At 44.2% G+C, this 22,258-nt stretch overlaps 1 protein-coding gene across 1 annotated transcript in view; it reads right to left on the bottom strand.

Annotated features, from left to right (window-relative positions):
- MDGA1 (MAM domain containing glycosylphosphatidylinositol anchor 1) overlaps nucleotides 1-22,258 on the bottom strand; it is a 171,990-nt gene that overhangs the window by 83,656 nt on the left and 66,076 nt on the right. Inside the window, exons 4-8 of the mRNA XM_015622715.3 lie at nucleotides 19,830-20,026; nucleotides 16,931-17,063; nucleotides 11,958-12,227; nucleotides 11,235-11,564; nucleotides 7,323-7,616 (exon numbers count right to left, since the gene is read on the bottom strand). Of these exons, the coding sequence (XP_015478201.1) occupies nucleotides 7,323-7,616; nucleotides 11,235-11,564; nucleotides 11,958-12,227; nucleotides 16,931-17,063; nucleotides 19,830-20,026 (1,224 nt within the window). The remainder of the gene's footprint in view (nucleotides 1-7,322; nucleotides 7,617-11,234; nucleotides 11,565-11,957; nucleotides 12,228-16,930; nucleotides 17,064-19,829; nucleotides 20,027-22,258) is intronic.

The following is a 22,258-nucleotide window of genomic DNA, read 5'->3' as shown; positions in this document are numbered from 1 at the left end:
TATTATCCCAACAAGTTGATATATACCTAGGTCCTACAGGGAAAATAGCTGCCATGGCAGGAAAACCTTAGAAGGAATGTCTTAGAACAGTATGAGATTTGATGTTCAGCCCTGAAAGGGCCACAGGTGAGCAAATATCTGCAGAGAGATGACCAGGATTACCTGCCATTCACTGTGTCTGTATAGCTCTCGTCTCTCCCTTCCTGACAAAACTGTACAGCTTTAATGTGTCTCTCTCAATAATATTAAGTTGTTCTTCCTGCGGAGTCTGGCCAAAAAACAGGATAATGGCAGATTATGGAACATGTATTTGTTTCTCCCAACAATATCCAAGAAATGGACTAAGAAATTTAAACCAGTTCTCTTCTGAACAAATAAATTCATCTCTCTAGTGAGGAGCTCTCACACAAGCTTTTACTCAGCCTATTATTGCAATCACAGAGGTGCTGAGAGATGAGCAGTGAGCTGTACAGAATTTGAATGGCAGCATAGGTGGGCTGCAATTTCACACAGTAGACCCAGGTTCCAGCTTCAGTGCAGACTCTGACCTTCCCAATGCACATATACGGGGGTTTTCCTCTCTCATTTCATTTCATTTTTTCTTTTAGCCAGGGCACAGCAAGGAAGCCTCACTATACTTTTCATCTGACACGTGGTGCCACAGACTGGACGTACCAGCTTTGCAAAATCTGCTCCTCAGCCTCCAAAATCCCCCTGCCATCTGGGCCTTTTGCTTTATGTCTCAAGTCTCTTTTATCTTCTGGCCATCACAGCATGCAGACATGCTCTGTCAGACCAATTTCAATCAAAGAGGAAAATCAGAAAAGCTCTCAGGGCACAAGGGAGACTTCCCAAGAAATGCGAGTGAGTGGCAGCACATGGGAACCTTCCCCACAAGACAGCAAGCAGAGAAGAAACTACAGCTCTGCAGGGTAAGACCCAACTGTTAAACACTGACAACAAAAATTCAGACTAGCCAAAATTCATATAACTGCTTTACCCTGTGAAACACAGGGTTTTTTTTTAAAAAAAGATGCATATAACTAATGCTACAAAAAAACCCCCCAGCATTGGGAATCCTGGGGCTTTGCTGTACAAACATAAAGTTGTTTTCAAAAGAAGAAAGCTTTAGTTAAGCATCCTTAGCCTGCCAGACTATCTGCCCCTTAATGCCGTGAGGCTGTCAAGAGGGTAGGTGAGTCCTGCACAGTAAGTTTTAGTACAACACGATGTGAGGACCCAATCCTAAACTAATGTAAGTGCTGTCACAGACTCCATGTATCAGGCCCCAGGACCAATAGATGGTAATTGTTATGACAAACCTGAGGCCAACTGTAAGTCTCTGTGGTTGTTTCTTTGCTCTGAACTGTGGCCATTTGTGTTTACAGCCACAAAAGAGTAAAACTTCAGCCTGTCCTAAGACTGACAACTCTAATTAGTTGTTAGCAGCCTGGACATTGGGAAGCAGAGCAAGCAATCCTAATGCCATATCACCCGGGACAGGGCTGTGTGCATAAACACAAGCTCTAAATTAATCCCAAACACAACCCTGGAAGAAAAAAGTGTGTTCCCTTAACAGAGGGAACAGAGGGGTGTTGTGTATTGAGAGAAATGCAGAAGTAACATGTATACTTTCAGCTCAATCACATAAATCTCTATACAACCTACTTAGGGATAAGCAGGGAGGATTTCCATCAAAGTGGAACCTAACTATCAGGTCAGGCTTTGTTAAGACTGGTGGTTCAATATCATGCCCATGGCTATGAATAATTTCATTCTTTTACCAATTAAAGTCTCTAAGTTTGCAAACACTGAACTTGCAGAAGGCACAGTTTTCCTTTGGCTTTGAATACAGACACAGCTGTCTCAGAACATCATTCTTAAGCCCCTGAAGGTGTTAAATGAACCAAAACACACTAGAATTCTAGCTGGCTGGACAGCCCAAGGTTTCCCTCTCTTGACAGCAAGATCTGTACCATGGAGAACAGCAATACTGAAACATGAATGAAAGAGTAGGAAAGCTCTAGCCACTCCAGAAGCAGAAAAACCATCTTCTGTCCCCAGGTTAGCTCCTGAACTGTGCTCCTCAGCTTGGAGGAGGGTATCAGGATGAATTTCACCAATGAAAACAATGAAGAAAAATAAAACAGTCACTACAAATAACTACACTCAGAAATTAAACAAACCAGGTCCAAAATTCTTAGCAGATGGCTCCATAGTGCAGCTCAAATGGCCAAGCAGCAAGACAGATAAGCCAGCTCAACCACAAACAGAGGGGTCAGCTCCGGCCCCTGACAGTCTCATTTCTCATAGACTCTCTTCATAGCAGGGAGAGTTGCAGGGAGCTCTTAGGAGCCAAAACCTCAGTCTTAGATACTCTGCAAAAACATCTCCATGCCCAAAACATGTCTCAAGAGCACTTTTAAGAAAGCAGTTAATATCCAAGCTTATATTTCAGGAGGAGGCAGGGCACCAGCAAGAAGCATTGACATTGAGCTATGGCTTCAACAGTTGATCGAAACAGTTCAATGTATTTCCAGTTCCAGCTGCATGGATCCAGCAATGTTTCTTACTTATTTACAGTATCAACCCCTCCCCTGCTCCCCACCCTTGTGTTTGCTACATAGATAACAGGGGAAATTGATGCTGACTATCGCCTGCCTGATGTACAGCACTGCCAACGGGTTCAGCAGGATTTTAAAGAGGAATGAGTCAACAGTGTGTGGCCAGGAATAACATTTGCCAGTGTGTGAGCTTGAATAGGAAAACCTATCTGTGCTCACCTGATCATTAGTTAAAGTGACAATGGCAACAGATGCCCTAGCAGGATGTGTTCCAGCAATCTTCCAGGTCAGGGCAGAGCCAGACCTGTTAGTCACCAGCCCTATAGCAATGCCTGTGTCTAGGACTATAAATGGCTCTTGAAGTCCTGATAACCATCCCTCCAAAGCAAATGTCAGTCTGCTTTCCTGATTATACCTAACATTCACTATGCTTTGAAGATAAAGCACAATAACCCACCTGCTGCCTAATACGGCAGAACTTTATCTAAGGGCAGCAAGTGTAATCCTTTGGAAATCAATCACATATGATCATGAGCTAGTACTTTAGATCCAGAAGAGGAAAAATTCATAGGCCATGTTATTGCAGGGAAGGAGATACTCAGGTTAATTTATTTTTTAATCTTTCTTCCTGCAAAGATTTCACCTGCTGTGTGATCCCAACATGGGAAACAGGGCCAACTCTCAGACTTGACTATCGAAAACAAAGTCAGCCCTATGTAACTATCCCCCTTTCCTCCTACTCTTCTTTCATTGGGCACTCAGAGACATCAAATATTCTGCCAAACACAAAAATGGCAGCAGCAAAAATATGCTTATCTCTTATCTTCAGAACTTGGTGAAGTAATTAACAACTCAACAGAGGACACAGGTGCTCTTCTACCAGGCTTTGATGGTTATCCAAAGAGGGAGAAGCCATTCAGATGGTCAAGTGTGGGCCTGAGACAGCAAGTAGTGAGTGCTGTGAAGGAGGATAAACCCATCTGGAGGAAAATATGGGAATAGATATATCAAGGATCAGGTGAGATTAGGAGTGCAGCGTTGAGCTAGACTTGGACGGAGATGTGCAGTAGTTTATGAGATGTTCAGGACTGGCAAAGCATCAGAGCTGACATAATATTATTCAAGCAGGAAAATGTACTAAGATTGCAATTTTCACCATATTGTTTTATGAGGCTCTAACAGAGCAAATGTCATATTCACCATGGTAAGGCAGTCACTTCAAGGGCTACCTCTAGCAACAGCCAGAGCTTAAAAGTCACTACTGACCTTTGTAATTCCTGGAAATACTGTTTTGACCAGTCTTTTAGGCTACATGGCTAATACACATCTTTCAAGTTTTTTTTATATACTTGCTAAATGAGTAGCATCCTTTTCACTGATCCACACATGCATACTTTCTTTCCTCTTCTCATACATATCAGCTCAAATGACACTGTGGTGTTCCAAAACCCAGACTGCTGCACATTTTCAAGCCCAGTGTGTGTTTCCCTACACAGGGTGGCCCAACCCTGATTTTAAACACACCTCTCCAGAGGATTCATTTTTCTGCTGGGATTTTCTCAAGTACCTGGTCCTGAAAAAAACCTTGGTAACAGCTTCAGTGATAGCATTGATATTATTAACAGCACTCTGCCACTCCATTAATATTTTAATTTCAAGACTTCAAAGTGTTTATTATGCTCCACAAATCTTCAATGAGATGGGTCAGTTTTATTCCTGTTTTGAAGATACAGTAAAAAATGACAAGACATTGCCAATCCAAGTGGTAGATTCCCAGGAGTTTAGGTTAGATTCACTCTAACCATTAAGCAACATTTCTTCATCTTAAACACGGAGATATAAGGCTGCACAGACTTTCATAAACTTATTAATCTTCCAAAGCTTTACACTACAGACCAAGAAGTCCAGAGATGATCCATCCTGTCAGAGACCTGGCAATAGACAATTTCAGCTCATAAGCTAAAAAAAAAGCAATTTCTTCTGCTTTATAAATACAAAAAGAAAAGTAACTTTTTCTGCTTTCTAAATACAAAAAAAAAAAATACTAAAAAGTCCAAACACTTTTTTCTGACAGCTGACTTGTTCTTTTTGTCTTCTTATTCTCTTTCCACTATTGCAGTGCAGTTGGAAAACCCTATTTTGGACTAGTATGTTACAATACAGCACTATATGCATGAGGATGAAGGGAGAAAACCAAGGGAAAAGGGAAACACAGAAACAGGTCCTGACTATCAGGACTTGTTTCTAATCAGAAATCTGCTGTATTGATTTTGCAGCTTTAGCTTTGGAGCAAATCAGAGTAACAGCCACATTACTATCCAGAATGTGCTGCTCCCTGGAGTGAGGCAGTTCCAGAGGAGCTCCCATGGTCACACAAACAGGCGGCCTGCATGCACACACACACACACGGCCCTGAGGATGTGCATCTCCAGAGCGGTGCTCTGATGGGATGTGCAGGCTGGGTGAGGTGACAGAAGTGCTCATCACAGAGGTTGCAGGACCCACACAATCCCCATTTCCAACAAGATGAGTATTCCAGAGCAAGCCACTGAAATGATGAGCTGCCCACGCTGGAAAGCTGTATTTCAATTAACCATAGTAGCCCCTGCCGCACCCACATCTTTCCAGCAGCATGAACGAGGAGAGGGATAAACAGAGACTGTGCTGTTTCTTAGTCTGTTTTCTGCATGAAGGGAAAGGGAGGAGGCTGTAAAAAGGACAAGAGCAATTCTTGCCCTACTTTCTTGGTTTGCAGTTTCTTTTTCATACCAATGGAAGGAGCAATTGACAGGACTGAAACCAAAGCTGCCTGCTGAGGCACAGAACAGGCAGTGCCACTATGAAGTCCTTCCACATTCTCCAGGCAGGAGGAAATAGCTTAGGTGTACAAACACTCAGTATGCACCCAGCTTCCACTAAGGGTACACAGAACTGATTGACAAGGGAAGGAAGCTGTTTGGGTGGGCTGGCACATGGACTATATGACTGTTACTTGGGCAAAATCACAATAAAACATTGCTTGGCCATGGAAAGAGCTATAGGAAGAGCATGTTCAGCTACTCTTTACACAGAAGTTCATCACATCTCTGCTTTCTTGCGGGTCACGTCATAGTCACTGCCCCAGATAGCTTCTGGCCTAGACCTACCATCTTTCTTGTGTGGGGAATCATGCCCTTCCCCTTCAGTCCAAGATTCAGGTCTGTGATCTCCCTCCAGACCACCTAGCAAGACTGAACTCATCCCAAGCTCAGCACTGCTGCTCCCTCTGCAGGGGCAATGAGGGCCAAGTGAGGTCCATACAGCTTTCAAACAGCAACACCAAACTGGGGACACCAGCAGGTCTGATGGTTCTTTGCTTCCAAGTGAAATTTTATTATATCTGTCATCGTCTCTAAATGTGACCAAGATTTGCTGCCAGGTCCCTCCAAGTCCCTTATGAGTGAAGCAGGCTGCCTTCCTGAACAGCTCAAACCAAGATGCATTTTCACCCTACTTCAAGGAAGCTTCTCCACATATACTTACTGCCTGGAAATCTTCACACATTTTTCTATCTCTTCCTGTAATCTAAGCCTGTCACGATCCTGAATAGATAGAGATAATTTTAAAAGGGGCTCTTCAAATACTCGAAGTGCCTGCAGGATTTCACACACCTCTGTTATTGCTGTGCTCCCAGCAGCTCACATCTGTGAGCAGTTTGGTTGGTTTCAGCCAGGTTGTCTGCTCCTGTCTCACTTCTCTTATTCCTGGGGAGTGAGCTTGGGAGAAGTGTGGCAACATGTCTGATGAGTACTGCTGTGCTGTGTCTGGAGGCTCATCAGTCACAGTCCACAGGCAGCATGCCCAGGTGTAAATTAACCTGTTCCCTGCCTGCCCCCCACCTGTCAGATCTGCACTGCTCAGAGTTCTCTGCCAGTGTTCAACAATTGCACCATACTAATGGGACAAGATCTGCTGAGAGAGCCAAGGCATTTTATCTGGCTACCTTCCCCCAGTCTGATTCAAAATCTTGTAAGAGCACAGACTGCTTCATGTCAAAACACACCTCAACAGCTGTGGAAGCTGAGCAGGAACTCACTTCTCTGAAGGGAGAAACCACTGCAGGGAAAGTATGGAGATGTCACCCAATGCAGCATCCCAACCTCTCTGTTCACCTCTTGTACAGATGCTGCCTTTAAGTAGGGCTGGGAGAACTACCTGTAGCCGAAATCACTCGACACACCTGCTAAAAATCACTTTTCTGTTACTCACAGCCTGGTTGCATGAAAACTATTTGGGAGTATCCATTCCCTGTTAGGTCTATCTATCATTGCCTTTCAGGCAAAATGTTTCAGGCATATCCAGGAGTAACTAAGTTGAAGAAAGCATTGTGGCATGGAAATGGTCTAAATAACATTCACTTTCTACCTTTTGAGTACTTGACTTTACAAACTTAGTAACATATCCTGAAGGTATTTTACACACATGTAATGCACACAAACACACATGGTAAAGCTGCACTTATTCCCTGACATGTAAATAGAAACCACTGTACACAAATGCATACAACACCACTCCCTTCCACTTGCAACATGCTTGCCATATGGTACCCTGTCCTTAGCCTGGGCCTGACTAATTAAACATAAACTGTTCAAAGGTCTCCAGGCAAAAGAGATGTGTGTCTGCTCAGCCCAGTAAGAAAGGTCAACCCTGCCTAGCCCCCAGGTTTTTGTGTACATAGACATTCAGGCAGGCACTCCAGCATTGTACGGTTGTACTCACACTGTACGTTGAGCTGCACCAGGGCTTCTCGGGGTCTGATGTTAAATCCATTGTACCTGGCTGTCTGACACTTATAGGTCCCACTCATTTCTCGGCTCACACTCTCCAGGTGCAGCTTCCCATTGTATGTCTCCATCATCACTGTCCCTGAAGGCATGGGTGTTTCCTTATCCACCCGGGACCAGATGATGGGTGGCTTTGGCTTTCCTCGAACCTCACACTGCAGCTCAGCCCTGGAGCCTTCCCGTACAGTGATGGTGGACTGACCCTTAGGGACACTGATTGTTGGTGGCACTACAAGAGAGACAAGAAGGGAATAATTTTACACTGAGTTTTCATAAAGTAAGGAGTATTCTTCAGATGCTTCTGATCCAACAGCCTTTAACTCCAAAGGTTTCCACTTGATGCACTGCAACCCCCCTCTACAAACACACTGTCCGTAAAAGTTATCCTACAGGGTCTGGAGCTTCAGGGTACCAGGGAGGATTCCTGCCTTTCCAACAGTGTGTCCCAATATCCACGGCAAGGGCCAGTTGTATTGGAGCAGACTCCAGGCTCCCATCCCTCTGTTCACAAAATGCTATCCAGCTGCAGGGATAGCATCAAGGAACAAAGAGCCAAAAGCCTCTTTGATCCATTTCTCAATTTCTGGTCAGTGAATTTCTCAAGTGGAACTGCAGTGTTTTGGCCAAAAATAGAAGTCATGTCTGCTGAGATATCTACACACCTTATTCAGGTCAGACCAAAACCAAGACTTAAAGGATAAGTGTTGCCCTGAAAACTCAGCTTCTGAGCTTGCTAACATAGTTTTCTAAGGACTTTCCCAGGACAGTAACTGTAAACATAGATATGTGTACATTCTTTCTGTTACACTTCTTGTGATGGGCATCTCTCATGGCTAATGCAGTGAGAAAGTGTTATCCTGACCATCCAATCCCTGGCCATGGTAAGAAGCCTATAAACCCTGGGAGGAAAAATAAACTCTGCTCTTTCTTGCACCACACCTCAACCTGTGTCCGCATGATCTACTGACCTTCAGCGGTAACAGATAAGTGCTTATAGATCCCATCTCCAGCCTCCTCAGAGGTCCAAGATCCCTGTTTGTTCCTAAACCACAGCAAGGAGTCAGCTCTTTTAAGTGTCTTTGCTTATTTTACTTTTATTACATATTTTACTTTTAAACTTTATTTCGTTTTTATTGGTGAATGGACTGTGAATTTCTCACACCAATAAACCTCTGGCTAATCTGAGTGAGAGATGGGTCCCAGCAACAATCACTCCTGGCATCCCTTTGAGGTTGGGAAGAGCTCACCCAGCAGAATTGCTGAGCTGAGGCTAGAGTTGGAGGCACAGCAACACTCAAATATCCAGCTATCAACTGACAACCAAAACTTTGCTGATAAACAAATCTTAAAAGAAATCCAGTGAATACAGTATACAGAGATGTCAGTGGGAAGAGGTTTGCTGTTCACATCCCGAATTCCACCATGCACTCAGGAAGGGATTTTTGTGCTAAACCACACATAATATTGACAATTTATCTGTGTTAAACTTTAGAGTCAATAGTTCAGCTGAAGTAAATATGGTCACTATCTTTTCTGAAAGCTCCTTTTTCAGTCCTTCCTGCTGACAGTGGCAACACTTGGATTGACACTTCCATAACTGCAAGGGCCATGTACTTCATTTCCATTTAAATCAAAATATAGGACTACAGAAGGTGTAGCAAGCTGGTCTGACCAACATTAGCTCAATTCAGCTCCAGCAAGGGAGAGTGTGCTATGTTAATTGTACATGTTACAGCCTGGAGCTCTTTATGAACAAATTTAGGATAGATCCAGCCTAATCTCCCTCTGCAGTGACCTCCCTATGCAACAGGGAGGCCATATTTTCAATTTGCAGGTCTCCTGTGAGCTGGGGAATCTCATCACACCCTGTCTTGCATGGTGTGAAAGGATGGCAGCACTTTCAGTGCTGATGCTGCCACCTTCCCACCTGGCGAGCAGCAATTTTCTCCAAAGGTAAAGTTGTAAATTGCATTTGAAGATTTTTTTTATTTTTTTTATTTTTTTTTTTTAATTAAAGCTATCTCCTTGGAGCTGCTCAGTGGAGGCAGCCACTTTGATGAGCTCAGACTTTGCTCAGTGGGGAAACATGGAGCCACTGCTGCTGTCCTCTTGCTCTGATCCTGTGGTCTGGGGAAAACCTAGTGTTTTATATAGAATCATGTTGGAGATAGCTCATTGCTGATTGTGGGGATGCTGCGTGTTGGACAGCCTTGGCTGCTGCATGAAGGGGAGCTCCAGCAGGGATGGCAGTTTTCATTCCCTGGGACAAAAAGCGGTCCTGATGGCCCAAGCTGCCAAAGGGAAGCTTCAAAATGCCCCAGGCTGCCCTCCTTCTTTTCCTCATTGGCAGCATCTGTACATGCATATGGGACTCACTCTCCTCCAGACAGGCACAGGGCAACCTGTCACTCAGATACCTCCTTTAAGGCAGCAACTGGCTGGTGCTTGGACCAACACCTGCACTGACAGACACTGCCAAGCCTCTTGGTGGAATCATCAGCGGTCTCCCAGCTCTTTACAGCCTCCTACCCCTGCAGTCTTAAACACAACTGCACTCTTCCATCTAATGATCTTGGGCAAAAAGAATTGTTGCAAGTGGTATCAGCCATACCAAGTTTGGGAGAGCCAATTTTGCACCAGGATTGGTGTGTTCACCCAATTTTGTTCCCTGTTGGCATAACAGGCTGGGTGTTGGCTGGCATGGAGAGGTCCTACCTGTCATGGCTGTCCACAGAAAGGAAGGACCATTCTTCAGTGTTTAGTGGATCCATGGCACAGTCAGGGCTCAGTCTCCAGGCTGCCAACAAGAACTCGATACAATCCTATCGGGAGCAGGCCGGCCCCAGTATTTCTAATGGGAGACAAGGGCTTCCCAAAGCATCAACAATAGTTGCAGCACTTATTTTCTGGGGAGCTGAAGTTAGCAGCATCCAGAATCAAGAGTGAGATCAGCCTGTCTGTGGATCCAGCACAACCAGGGACTGAGAAGTAACATTCTGTGAAGGTACAGGTCAAAATCTGTGGGCAGCTGACTCCCCTGAGGAGTCTTCCATCAGATTACTAATGCAGTGCTATTTTGTGCTGTACCCTCATGGTCCTGGTCATGGAAAGGCAGCACAATGACATGGATGTAATGGAGAGCACAGCTGGACCCACCATTTCCCCAGAAAGAGAAATAAAGCCCTAAGACTCTATATTTTAAGTCTCCAAAGTGAATGACAAACACTGACATATTTGTCCTGTCCTTGCTGAGCCATGGGGTAAAGCTCTGACCCTGATTTTAGGAGGGAGGCATTTATAACATTGGGACTCCTACAGAGAGTGCCCAAGACAGACTGTATTTGCAATCCAGTAAACATTGCAAGTTTTCACAGAATTTGTATCCTGGACAGAACTCTGGAAAAAAGGTACGTTCTTCATAAACAATGCCCAAGAGAAGAAAGAACAGCTTTCTTTCTCTTTTACTCTCTTCTAAGAAAAGGAAGACTTGAAATTTGCTGAAATACCACCACTTCTTCCTTTTTTCCTTCACAGTGTGGAGGTTTGTTTGAACAATCACACTGTAAAGCTGTCTCTGTAGCTTTGACTGGAGTGCACTTTGGACTTTTCATAGGAAAAAATATAAAGGAAGATCTGCTTGGTGCATAATACATCAGACAGAGAAGTTGTAACTATTACCTATCTCCAATATAAGCCAAGTGCTTGCCTGAGGGTGTAAGACCTTTCCCCACTAGCATCCAGGACATGCATGTGAGATTCTTCAAAAAAGCCAGGGGCGTGGGGCTGTGGGGCAGCCAGTGATGCCAAACACTCCTCTGGGGTCCCCACCTGCCAGAGAGAGGCTCACCTGTCTCTGAGGAGATGTTCACCTCCACACTGAGGTCAGGAATGGGTGCTCCCTGGAAGGTAGCCACACACAGGTATGTGCCATAGTCACTGAATCTCAGGTCAATGATTTCCAAGCTGCAGGTCACAGGTGGGAGCTCAGGGTCATTGCGAGTGATGAGCAACCGGTCTGAGAATCTGGCTGGTTTTCCATTCTTGTACCACGAATAGACAACCTTCTCCTGGGGGACAGCATCTACATGGCAAGAGAGTTTCAAGTCCTGGCCTAACTGGATGGTCTCGCTCTCTTTGATCACATCAGGAGTGATCTGAAATGTGGCATTCTTCATGGCTGAGATGAACAGAAGTGCAAAACTAGTTAGGGATATGAAAGTATCTTGCATGGGACAGGAAAACTGTACTTTGCTCCTCAGGAAGGCAACATTTCCATGCAAAATCTGCCCAAAGACCTCTCCCACTTATGTTCCCACAAAATGTCCCAAAAGCCTCACATATGACAGTCTGGGATCATCCAATTCAGGATAATGCTACAGTCCAGGATGAAGCTGCAAGCAGTGCTTGCACAGCCGTTGGTCTGGGAGCAGAGAAGCTTGCACAGGCACTTCTCCAGAATATTAAATACTACTAAATATCACGTTCACCCTGAGCTGTACAAGAACAGCCAGAAGGAATGCGATTCCCCCACCCCCTGAAAACACATTCTCAGAGCAAAGGAGCAACTTACACCGCACCAGCAGGTTCACAATCTTCTTTGCTGGGTTCCCCACATTGTTGATGGCCGTACAGTTGTAGTAGCCCGAGTCCTCCACACGGATCCTCCAGATGGTGAGGTTGCCTCCTTGCACAAGGCTATTGGGAGGCATTGGGCCAGGAGAGTGGGACCAAACCACTTCTGGCTGTGGGTCACCACCTGTCACAGAACACTGCATAGTGATGTTGTCACCAGGGTTGACCACCAGAGTCTCATTGACAGACAGCTTCAGAGCAGGAGGGGCTGGAAAAGCACAAAGAGGGACACTTCAGAGCTTGCGAAAGACTCACCCGCTTGCCTGTATACAGCTTCATACTTTTTATGATTTGTTCTTGTTGATGGCTGGTTTGAATAGGGACAGCTGGAAAGATCTATGAATTGATTACAAATATGAGGTGTTTGTGAATCTAAAGCATGATCATTACCATGTCTCTGTGTGAGAACGGTCTGCTCTTTTATGGCTAGGAAACAGCAGGCAGGACCTTGCACTGCCCCAGAAAACACTCTACCAGTAGTGCTTAGGACTGGGACAAAAAGCAGCAATGACATTTTATCAGTGCTCAATGCAGTTCTCTATGGCTTAGTATGCAGGTCAGAAGAAAAGCCCAGTAAACCCACTCTGTATATGTAGGGGTGGCACACAGGCAACAATTGGCAGTAAAAAACCCAAGGCCTGAAGTTTCTTGACTCCTGATGCAAATAACTTCAGCTGGGCATAAGGGCAATGGAAGTCTTTGCAACCTTGATGGAGAGGTGAAGGAGAAAGGATAGCCTCAAAGAAGCCTGCTTGAACCCAGCTACTGTTTGTGCTCAAGGACAGCTGGCATTAAACCACTCCACTCATTCAGAGTCTCCATCTCAAGAAGTGAGCTTTACAGAAGGTCTATAATTAAAAAAAGCTATTGTCAGCTGTCCCATGATGCGCCTCTCTATCTCTCACACCCAACTAGACATCTCTGAAAGGCAAAGGCTTTGCTAAGCAGATAGTCCTTGCAGCTCAGAGACTGATATGGAGGACCAGTACCTGTCTGCACCTTAGCAGACCATTAACAGCATCTTTGAACCTGCTCTTGATCTTCTTCACCTCCTCACGAGTCTAATATGCTTTTCTGAACACTGGGGGGCTATCACAATCACAGCAATTCTCCTTCACATTCAGTTCAGCTGAGACTGATTCAAAGTGTCTAGAGAGACTTTCATTTGAATACCCTGGTACCTGTTTTTTGATTTTATTTTATTTCTGTACCCTTCTCACTACAGCCCCCTCCAGGAACTGATCCAAAATCCTTCCCTTTGTATTCTCTATTTCATTCCATGAAAAGTCTTTCAAAGTCCCTATAAGCACTATTACTGGCTCCATCAAGACAGAGCTGAGAAAGTAGCAGTCCCCAGCAAAAAAGCAGGGAGTATGTTTTAAGTAGCAGCCATTATAAAGCAAAATAAGACATTGTTCCATATTCATGAAGCCTGATTTAACAGCGTCATTATTTCTGCCTCTTCTCTCCCTGGACCCTGTGTTAATGAGCTGTGCTGGATTTGTGCTCGATCTCTGAATTACAGCCTATACAAAGAACGCAAGGAGGACTTTTCTCTCCTCAGCACCAGTGCCATAATTTAGTAGCACAACTACTGCCATGCTGGGATATTGCTTTGGTGTACTGAATACAATGTCCCCCCTGGCCATTACACATGCTATTTGTGTCAGAGGTGGTCACCTATGCCTAAGGAAGAAGGTGGCTCTTCTGCTACCTGCACAGGCCATTTTGAGGTCAGTGCTTGGTGCCTTTGAATTTCAGGAGGCCACAGCCTGCACTCACAGAGACTTTGGCAGGTCTCTTTGCAGGAATCTTGTAAATAGTGTGCAAGGGTTAATGCTTGTTAAATAGCAAAAAAAGGATTTGTATATCCTCACCAAACTCCAGATGGTTTAACGAGATAGTATGAAGCCCAGAAACACAATAGCTCAACTCATGGTGGTTGGGCAGGACACATTCCTGTCACTAACTCAGTGTAGCTGACACCAAATAGCTGTTTTTGCCCTCAGACATTGAACTGGTCTCAGGTTCACACAGTGCACAGCCAAACTGGCAGATGCAGCATCTTGCCTGGGAATCTCCATCCATCCCTGTCTGAGACAGAGAAAGCCTGAGCCCATGTCCAGAGAGAAGGTGTCAGAGCTGGGAGAACACAAACCAGAGGTCCTGCAGGCTGGTAAGATTTAGGGCTCTTGCAGATTAAGGGTTGGATATACAAATATCTGCCCCACACTCACCTTGCCCGGCTCTGGGCAAGGCAACATATTAAAAAGGTGACATGCTGGTGGCAAGCACTGCATCAGGGCAGTGTGTGTGTGCATGCATGAACGAGGCAGGGAAACTGCAAATCTGCCACCTGCACAGCTCCAGGAAGCAAGGTCCCACGACATGCCCCAGAAATGGAGTCTTGGCTGTGGCAGCCTGTGTGGGCTACCACTCCCCACTCCCATTCCCAGCAGCAGGCAGAGGTTAACAGACTGCAGACATTGTTATGCAGGAGATGATTCTCATTTATTTGTAACCTGTGGCAATTCCTTTTGTTCTTGGCTCAGAAAACCTGCTGGCAGAGTCTGCCGAGCAGCGAGGGGACCATTAAAAACAAAGAATTGCTTTCAATTCCCTTTGAAGTCCAATTTGCTGCAGTAAAACAGCAGGAGAATTAACCAGCTGGGCTAGTTAATTTTGCAGAAATTGAGGAAGGGGGCAGTCAAGCTGACCCTGCTGGAGCAGGTGATGGCAGCCTGGTGCTGATCTGGCCCTGTGGCTCTGTGGACCCAAGCTGCTGCTTTGAAGCCAGGAAACAGCAGCAGAACAGAGGGGGAGCAGTGACATCTCCTTCTCACCAAGGTTGCAGAAAAGCCATTCCCTGCTGCAAGGCCCAAGCTGCTGAATAGCGCTTGGAAAAAGTCCATCTCCTTACCAGAGACTATGATCTGCCCAAAGGACACTGAGGAGCCAGCTGAGGAACAGCAAACAAGCTGAGGAGATTCTCGTGGCCTGACCTGACCTACCAATTCACCTCAACATCTGTAGTGCCTGGACTATAAATATTTAAGAGAGGAAAAAATTCCAAGCATTCCAGCACCCTTTGGGCCCTTCTCAGTTACAAAGACAAAGGCATCCTGAGTGAAGCTGCTCAGGATTCTGGGCACAGCCAAGTCTAGAGAAGCTGTGAAAGCACAAGTGCAAGGAGAACAGAAAAGACCTAGGCAAAAAAGGAGAGAATTAAATATTTTCATTTAAATATTTCCTCATCTATGCACAATACTACCTACAGGGCAAGTAACCTGTATAATATTTCATATTAAATATAGTCATTCTATTTAACACAAACCCTGCTCACACCACAATGCCAGCTTCATTTTTACAGCCCACTTTTAATACAATTTGCTAAGAACACATTTTCCATGGCCCCTTCAAATTTGTAGCTCCAGACTCCACTCTAAGTATGTATAAATATGCATATAAAATTAAAAAACAGGGAAAAAACCAACCCTAGATAGATGTGCCTAAGAAGCTGGTATAAATTGAGCCATATCACTGACTTGTTATCAAGTACAACTTGAAAATACATTTTTCCCATTCACTTAGTACAGGGGCTGGATTGAAATGAAGAGTAGTTTCCCTGTACTTCAGCTGGCACAGGGAGTGGATATGAAGAGAAATTTAATTTTCTAACTCTTCAAAGGTAAAGGTACACAGGGAAGAAGAGCTATATAAGATCCCTTTCTTCATCATGAACAGAAGATAAATTTTTAAAGGGAATATTTCAACATTTGCTACACTCTCATCCTGAGAGAAATTAAGCTATTAGGGTGAGTTGTTCGAGACATGTTCAGAGATCTTACTACAAAGAGAATACTTTTTTCTGACATTAGCTATAATTCAATTTCTTAAGCTCATTATTTTCCTTCTTCCTACATAAAATGAGGCAACTACTGTTCAGCACCTTGAAACTCAATTCAGATCAATAAACATAATTTAAACAGTATCAACAGTATCCTGTAAACAGTTAACAACATCAGAAAAAATTCTGTTTCCACTGCACAGAGATGACACAAGGGATGCAAACAGCTTTGTGTTATATTAGAGAGGTGAATAATTCAAACAGCTATAATGCCTTTCTCTCTGATCATAGAATACCCCAGGACTGGAAACAATTTCCTCACATTTACTTATTATTTGCAAATATTCAACACACATGGGGGCTTTGCAGGTGGAAATTTTTTATTGTGTGTGTTGTTTTGGTTTGAATTTTTTTATAATGGACAGGTTGCAATCAAGTCCTTGCCAGTATTTGATACATGACACTCAGTTATCATTCACTTATTGCATATCAAGCAAGAGGCACCAAACCAAATCTGCTCACAACTGGAGGTGCTCTCAAGCACTGCCAGTATGAATATGAGTGTAAAATTTATTTATTGGGAAAGCACTGGAAATGTATGCTTTCCACAAGCACCAGCACCAGCAGAGTCCATTACCTGGGAGGTGCTAGTGCCTAGCAAACCAGGCTGGAGTCACACATGGATTAATTATTTGTAAGAACTCCTGCAGTACTGCCCCACTCTAGACTCTTTCAAATCTATTTTTAAAGTCACTCCGAATTATAAATAAATAAAACATTATGATTTAGAAGCTACATAGTGCCTCAACACCTACATGTAGTTTGTTCCAATGATCTCATGGCAGGTTTGGCCCAGGCAGTGGTTATATGCAGTGCTACGAGAAACTAGAGCAGCCCTGGTCACAAGACTTCCATGTGAAGGACGTGTAATCCCAGCAGCCATTTAAATGAGGTCAAGGTGCTGCAGGCCCTGGAGAATGCTGTGTTATCCTCCTGGAGGAGTAATGGCTGTTGAGAAGGTGAAGGGTCAGGCAGCTGCAGGGACCCTTCATGTCCCTTCTTACCTGTGGTGTTTGTGAGCTGGAAGGTGATGGATTTATCAGGGATACTGCAGACATTGCGGACAGACACCTGGCATGTGTAGCTGGCATAATCCTGAGGCCGAAGGTTCTTCAGCTTCAGGACTTTAGTTTCACCCTGGGATTTGGAAAAAATAGGGGCAAAAAAAGACACAGATATCCAAAGCACAGATGATCATTCCAAGCCCATATCCTGTCCCAAAATTTACAGATTACCAGCAGCTCCCATGAAAACCTTAGGGAACTATGCAGATTTCAAGCCCCGCCAGCTCTATATAAAGGAGACACAATATGTTTTCAGGGGTCATTTCACCTCCACGGTCTCACAAAACAGCCAGCAACTGACTGACATGACCTGAAAGCACTGCCAAACAGGTCTGGGCATACTATCTTATCAACTACTGCCAGAAACATCTTGTAGAACATGACAAACCTTAACCATCCCAGAACATACCCTGACATCTTACTCCAAGATGTCAGTAGGAATCCAAAGGAAGTCACTGGGGACTCAACATTCCCAAACCAAAGTAAATCAGAGCAGATCGAGGCACTAATACTGGCCTAAATATGACAAGTTAACAGTTATGCTTTAGAAATCTGCAGTATAAGAGGACAAAAAAATTCAAATAAATACTCAAAGATCTTCCAAACTTTCTGATCCCTCTTCTCCAGATTCTAATCTCATTTATGCTGATATAAATCCAGTGTGACTGCGGAGACTCTGATAGCCTTTCCTCATTCTAAGGTAACAAATGAAATCACTGCCTGCACTCCATTAGTTACTGGCTTGTTATGGAAACAGAATCAAGTTGTTGATTTAACAAAAGACATGTTCTGTAGACTTTTATTTATGGAATGAGAAAGCTCTGAGAATCATCCAATGGTTTGCACACACTGCAACTTGTATGTCTTCCACTGACAATTTGTTGCTGCTGTTCTCCTTGTGTTTGTCTAAATCTCTTTTGGAGAAACCATTCCATAACTGACCACAAGTGTGAAGAGATGTCAGCACAACAAATCACCTAAAGACAACCTCAAGGGACTGGACAATGAGCTCAGGAATGCTAATATGTAGAGAATAAGGATGTGAAGTGAGTAAATTAGAATGATAAAACCTAGGACACCATTAACCCTAGGAAAGTCCTGTCCCCTAAGAATTGTTGCTATGCCACACAAATTATGGCATTTACAATATGCATGTCATCTACATACTTACAGGGTCATATGTATCCTGTTTATTGATTAGTGAATTTAGGTATATGTGTATTAATCCTCAGTGAAACTAAGTTTTAAAAAGCTTAAACAGTAAAGTCTTCAGCTTGTTCTTAATGTAAAAGCCTATTCAAACCTAACACTGATAGAGGTTCATCTCTAAGAAAGCACTCCAAACTCTGGTAAAAGGTACTTTGTTAAACATTCCAGCAAGATTTCACCCTTCAAACAGTGTTGCAGAGGTGTGTTTTTGTTAACTTCAACTTTTACCAACCCAAACTTACAGGCTTATGCTGGTGTTAAGAAGAGGACCTCAAGGGCATGCCTGGCAGAGCACAGCAGTGCCAACACCCTCTTTCAGAGCTGGGAATGACCCATCATGTTGGGAGCATTGCCTGACAGGAGCTGCAGCATGCTGGGTCATTTAAACATTAGTGCTGCAAACTGATGAATTTTTGCCAGATGCCTTATTTAGCTAGAGAAAATATCCAAAGTCCTAAGATATCCTCTCATTAGGCAATGTCTCCTGTTAATTACACTGAGCCTAGTGAAAACTGGAAGAGCCCATGGTGGCTTCCTCCAAGGGATGTCCTAGTTGGGAGCCACACAGCACACAGACAAAGCTGTTTTCAGGGCCAAACAGCTGCGCTGACCTACAGTGTTTCTGCAAATCTGCCACTAACATGCAGCTCTCTCCTCCCTCCTCATCCCCCTGAAAATTTCCATTTGGATGCCTATTTCCATGACCTACAGAGATGGCGTGTTTCAATAAAATATGAACATGACTACATTAGCTTAAATGTTGCCTGGGGCATTGCTCAGAAATCAAACTCAGAGAGAATGTGCTCTGGGCCCAGCGCTGGGAATGCAGGAAGGTGCTTGGGGTGAAGCAAGTGCCCTGGGGAGCTGTCCTTTCAGTCCTCCCTTCCCACCCATCCCTGCTATGTGTTCCCTAGCAGCCTAGCTGTAAGTACTGGGGCTGATTAGCATCTAAAGGAGATTCAGATCACAAGCTCAGCTTAGGGTAACATTCCCAGGGTGCCCTGGCAAAAGAAAAGTTCCCTTCCATCTCCCACTGCATTGGCAGGCTAATTACTGTGAAGAAAGTGGTGTTTACAGTGCAAGTCCAACATAGGCAAGCAGGAGGAGGAGAAAAGATGTGGACACTTGCCACAGGACAACAGCCAGGAAATGCCCAGGAAGTTGGGCTTCCCATTACTTGTGACCATTAGAAAATGTTCATGCATCCCATGCCTGCCATTTGCTCCCACGGCTAAACAGGAAACCCTTCCCAGATATATGGAGTCTGAGCACCCAATTAAGAAAAAAAACAGTGATGGGAGATAGACGAAATACAATCTTGGGATTATTTGGATTTTAGTCTCAGCCATCCAACAGCTGCATAACCTCAGTAGGGGGGAGAGTGTCACTGCTCTCAGGGGTGGTGATAATAAGGGAAAGGTCCTCCTAGGCCACACTCCCTCCTACTGCTCTGCTCCTCTTCTACCCTGGGAATTTGCATGCAGAAGGAAGGTCTAACAGCCCTTCTGGAGGCAGCACTCCTTGCAGTGGCCTGCACCCTCTCCCAGCAGGGAAGGAAACACCACCCACTACAGTGCCCTGCATCAGCATGACACTCAGTGCAAGTTGGCAGAGGTTTGCTTATTTTCACCTGTGTGTAAAGGGGTTCATAGATGTCCACACCATTGTCCTGACTGTGAGAAAGTATCTCAGCTTCCCGTTTCCAAATAAAGCGAGCTGGTGGGTTGGAGTTGACAGTGCAGCGGAGGAAGACTGTCTTCTCCTGGTAGAAGCTGCCACGTACATCACTGATGGTCTGGTGAATGGTGAGAACAGGTTCATCTAGATCTGGAAGGGAGGTAAGGAGGGTTGCAGCCATTGTTAGCAAAGCTTGGTCTGCGTGTACAGCCTGCAGAGCAGATATGCTCCAGGTACCACTGAGGAGAGGGTAAATTCCCACATATTTGGTTAATGACAACTACTGATTTAAGAGCTGATCTGAGGGCAGGTAATACAAGCAATATCTAAAGGGAACAGACAGGAGAAGCCAGAATTCTCTTGCTCACCACACAAACCTTCAGAGAATAGAAATCAGTCTCTTGTTTGCAGATCCCCAGGCAGTCCTCAAAAAACATCTGCCTGCCACATGTGTCTCAGAGCTGCCTCACCTTCCCCAGTCACACCACCGCTACAGAAAATCACCATTTTCTATTTTAGTGACAGGTCAGAAGGATCCCAGGAAGCTCTGTTCCATCATAATTTCTCCATTTTTCAGTTCCAAAATCCCTTCTGAAATCATGGGGCTTAGCCCCTGTCTGTGAGACGTCCATACAAATGACATGATGAACCTTCAAGACAAGGAATGAAAGTAAAAATTCAGGACAAAATCAAGGAGCTGAGTTGGAAAGTCATCTAGACAGAGCAAATCTAGTGGGGAGTCATGGGAATATGAGGTGCAAAACACTGTAATAGGTACGTATAATTTCTCTCTTTTCCTATTGACTATTCTCCGTGTATTTTCTTCAAAGTCTGTGTCAACTGTCCTTCTTTGGCAACTTCTAGCCACTGCAACTCCCATTACCCCTCCCTAAACTGATCAGATTCTTTTGTTCTCTTTCTTTAGAGAAGATGCTCAATTCCCTAATTGTACCTGCACCAGACACATAGCCACCATGAATTGATGGTTACCAGTGGCTACACTTGCAAGGACAGAAGCAATGCAGGGAGAGGATTTTCTCTGTCCGCACAGAGCATACTGCCCCCATACAGCTGCCCACCTGCTATAAAGGGATGATCTTCTCACAGGTTGAAGAAGGCATCAGACACCTCAGAGGCAGTGCGTCTTTCTCCTCAAAAAATCACTTTGAGACTGAGGTTAAATGGAAAGATCCCTTTTGACAAGAATTAGCCCTTTAAAATGGAAATGAGTCCCTGTGTCTTTAAGTATGTCTTATAAGGCACCTTTTGAGCTCAAGTTGAAGTAATTCTATATTTTCAGGAGCATTATGACCCCATCTTCAGATGCAAGGAAACTGTGGTACTTGTACCCAGTATCCTGTTGTGCTGCCAGCATAATCCTTTGCAGATGCTAATGTTTTCATCACCTCCTGCCCTCCCATGCCACCTAGTTTTCATGATATTTTATTTTACAGATTTGAAGTTTGGAGATCTGACTTCCAGAATAGAAGAAGAAAGCAGGGATGAGTTTCTGCTAACATGCCATCCAAACAACGTATGCTCTCTGCTGAATCACAAGTGTCAACTTGTGGATTCACATCTTTTAATGAGCTGTGTGCTTGGCAGACAGCAATTGTTATGTGACCTGAAATTTGCCTGCTTGACCATAGCTCAGAGATATGAGTAGAGCTATTAATTGAATAATGACAAGACACAAAATATATCCCAGAAAAAATACTCTGCCAATCAAAAACACCCACGGCTGAAAAAAAATATGCAGATGGGAGAAAAAGTCTCCTCTCCATACAGTGCAGTCTTCATGTGGCCATAGGGTGACTGAACATCAAATTCATTTGGACCAAGACCCTGAGCACAACTTCTCCTCTTTTCCTCCTTCTTTGTTCTTAACCCTCCTTTATTTCTTCAAACTTCACATGAGTGACTCTACTCTAGGTACCATCCTTCTGAGACTGTGTGTCAGTAAGTAAAACACTTCCCTTACTAACTAAAGAAGCAGCTCACCATTCCAGTCTTCTGGCTCCTAGCTACTCCCCATACAGAAAACAACACCTTCTTTTTGATTGCTAAAACTTTCCTCCTATGAATCCTTCAGCCTTCTTTTGCAGCAGTCATCTCTGGGTCTAGCCCTCATGAGAAAAGCTAAAATAAGGCCTACAACAATGCGTATGTCCTTGATGTATGAGTAATGCCACTGATGTCAGTGAGCTGCTCATATGATAAATTTGGGCCAAGGCTGTTCATGGAGATGATCACATGGGATGTTTCATGCACAATAAAAGCTTATAAACATCTTTCCTTTCCTTTCCTTTCCTTTCCTTTCCTTTCCTTTCCTTTCCTTTCCTTTCCTTTCCTTTCCTTTCCTTTCCTTTCCTTTCCTTTCCT

Source organism: Parus major, chromosome 3 (genome assembly GCF_001522545.3).
Source record: "Parus major isolate Abel chromosome 3, Parus_major1.1, whole genome shotgun sequence".
NCBI lineage: Eukaryota > Metazoa > Chordata > Aves > Passeriformes > Paridae > Parus > Parus major.
The sequence above is the reverse complement of the archived record's forward strand: the minus strand, read 5'-3'. Positions and strand labels throughout refer to the sequence as shown.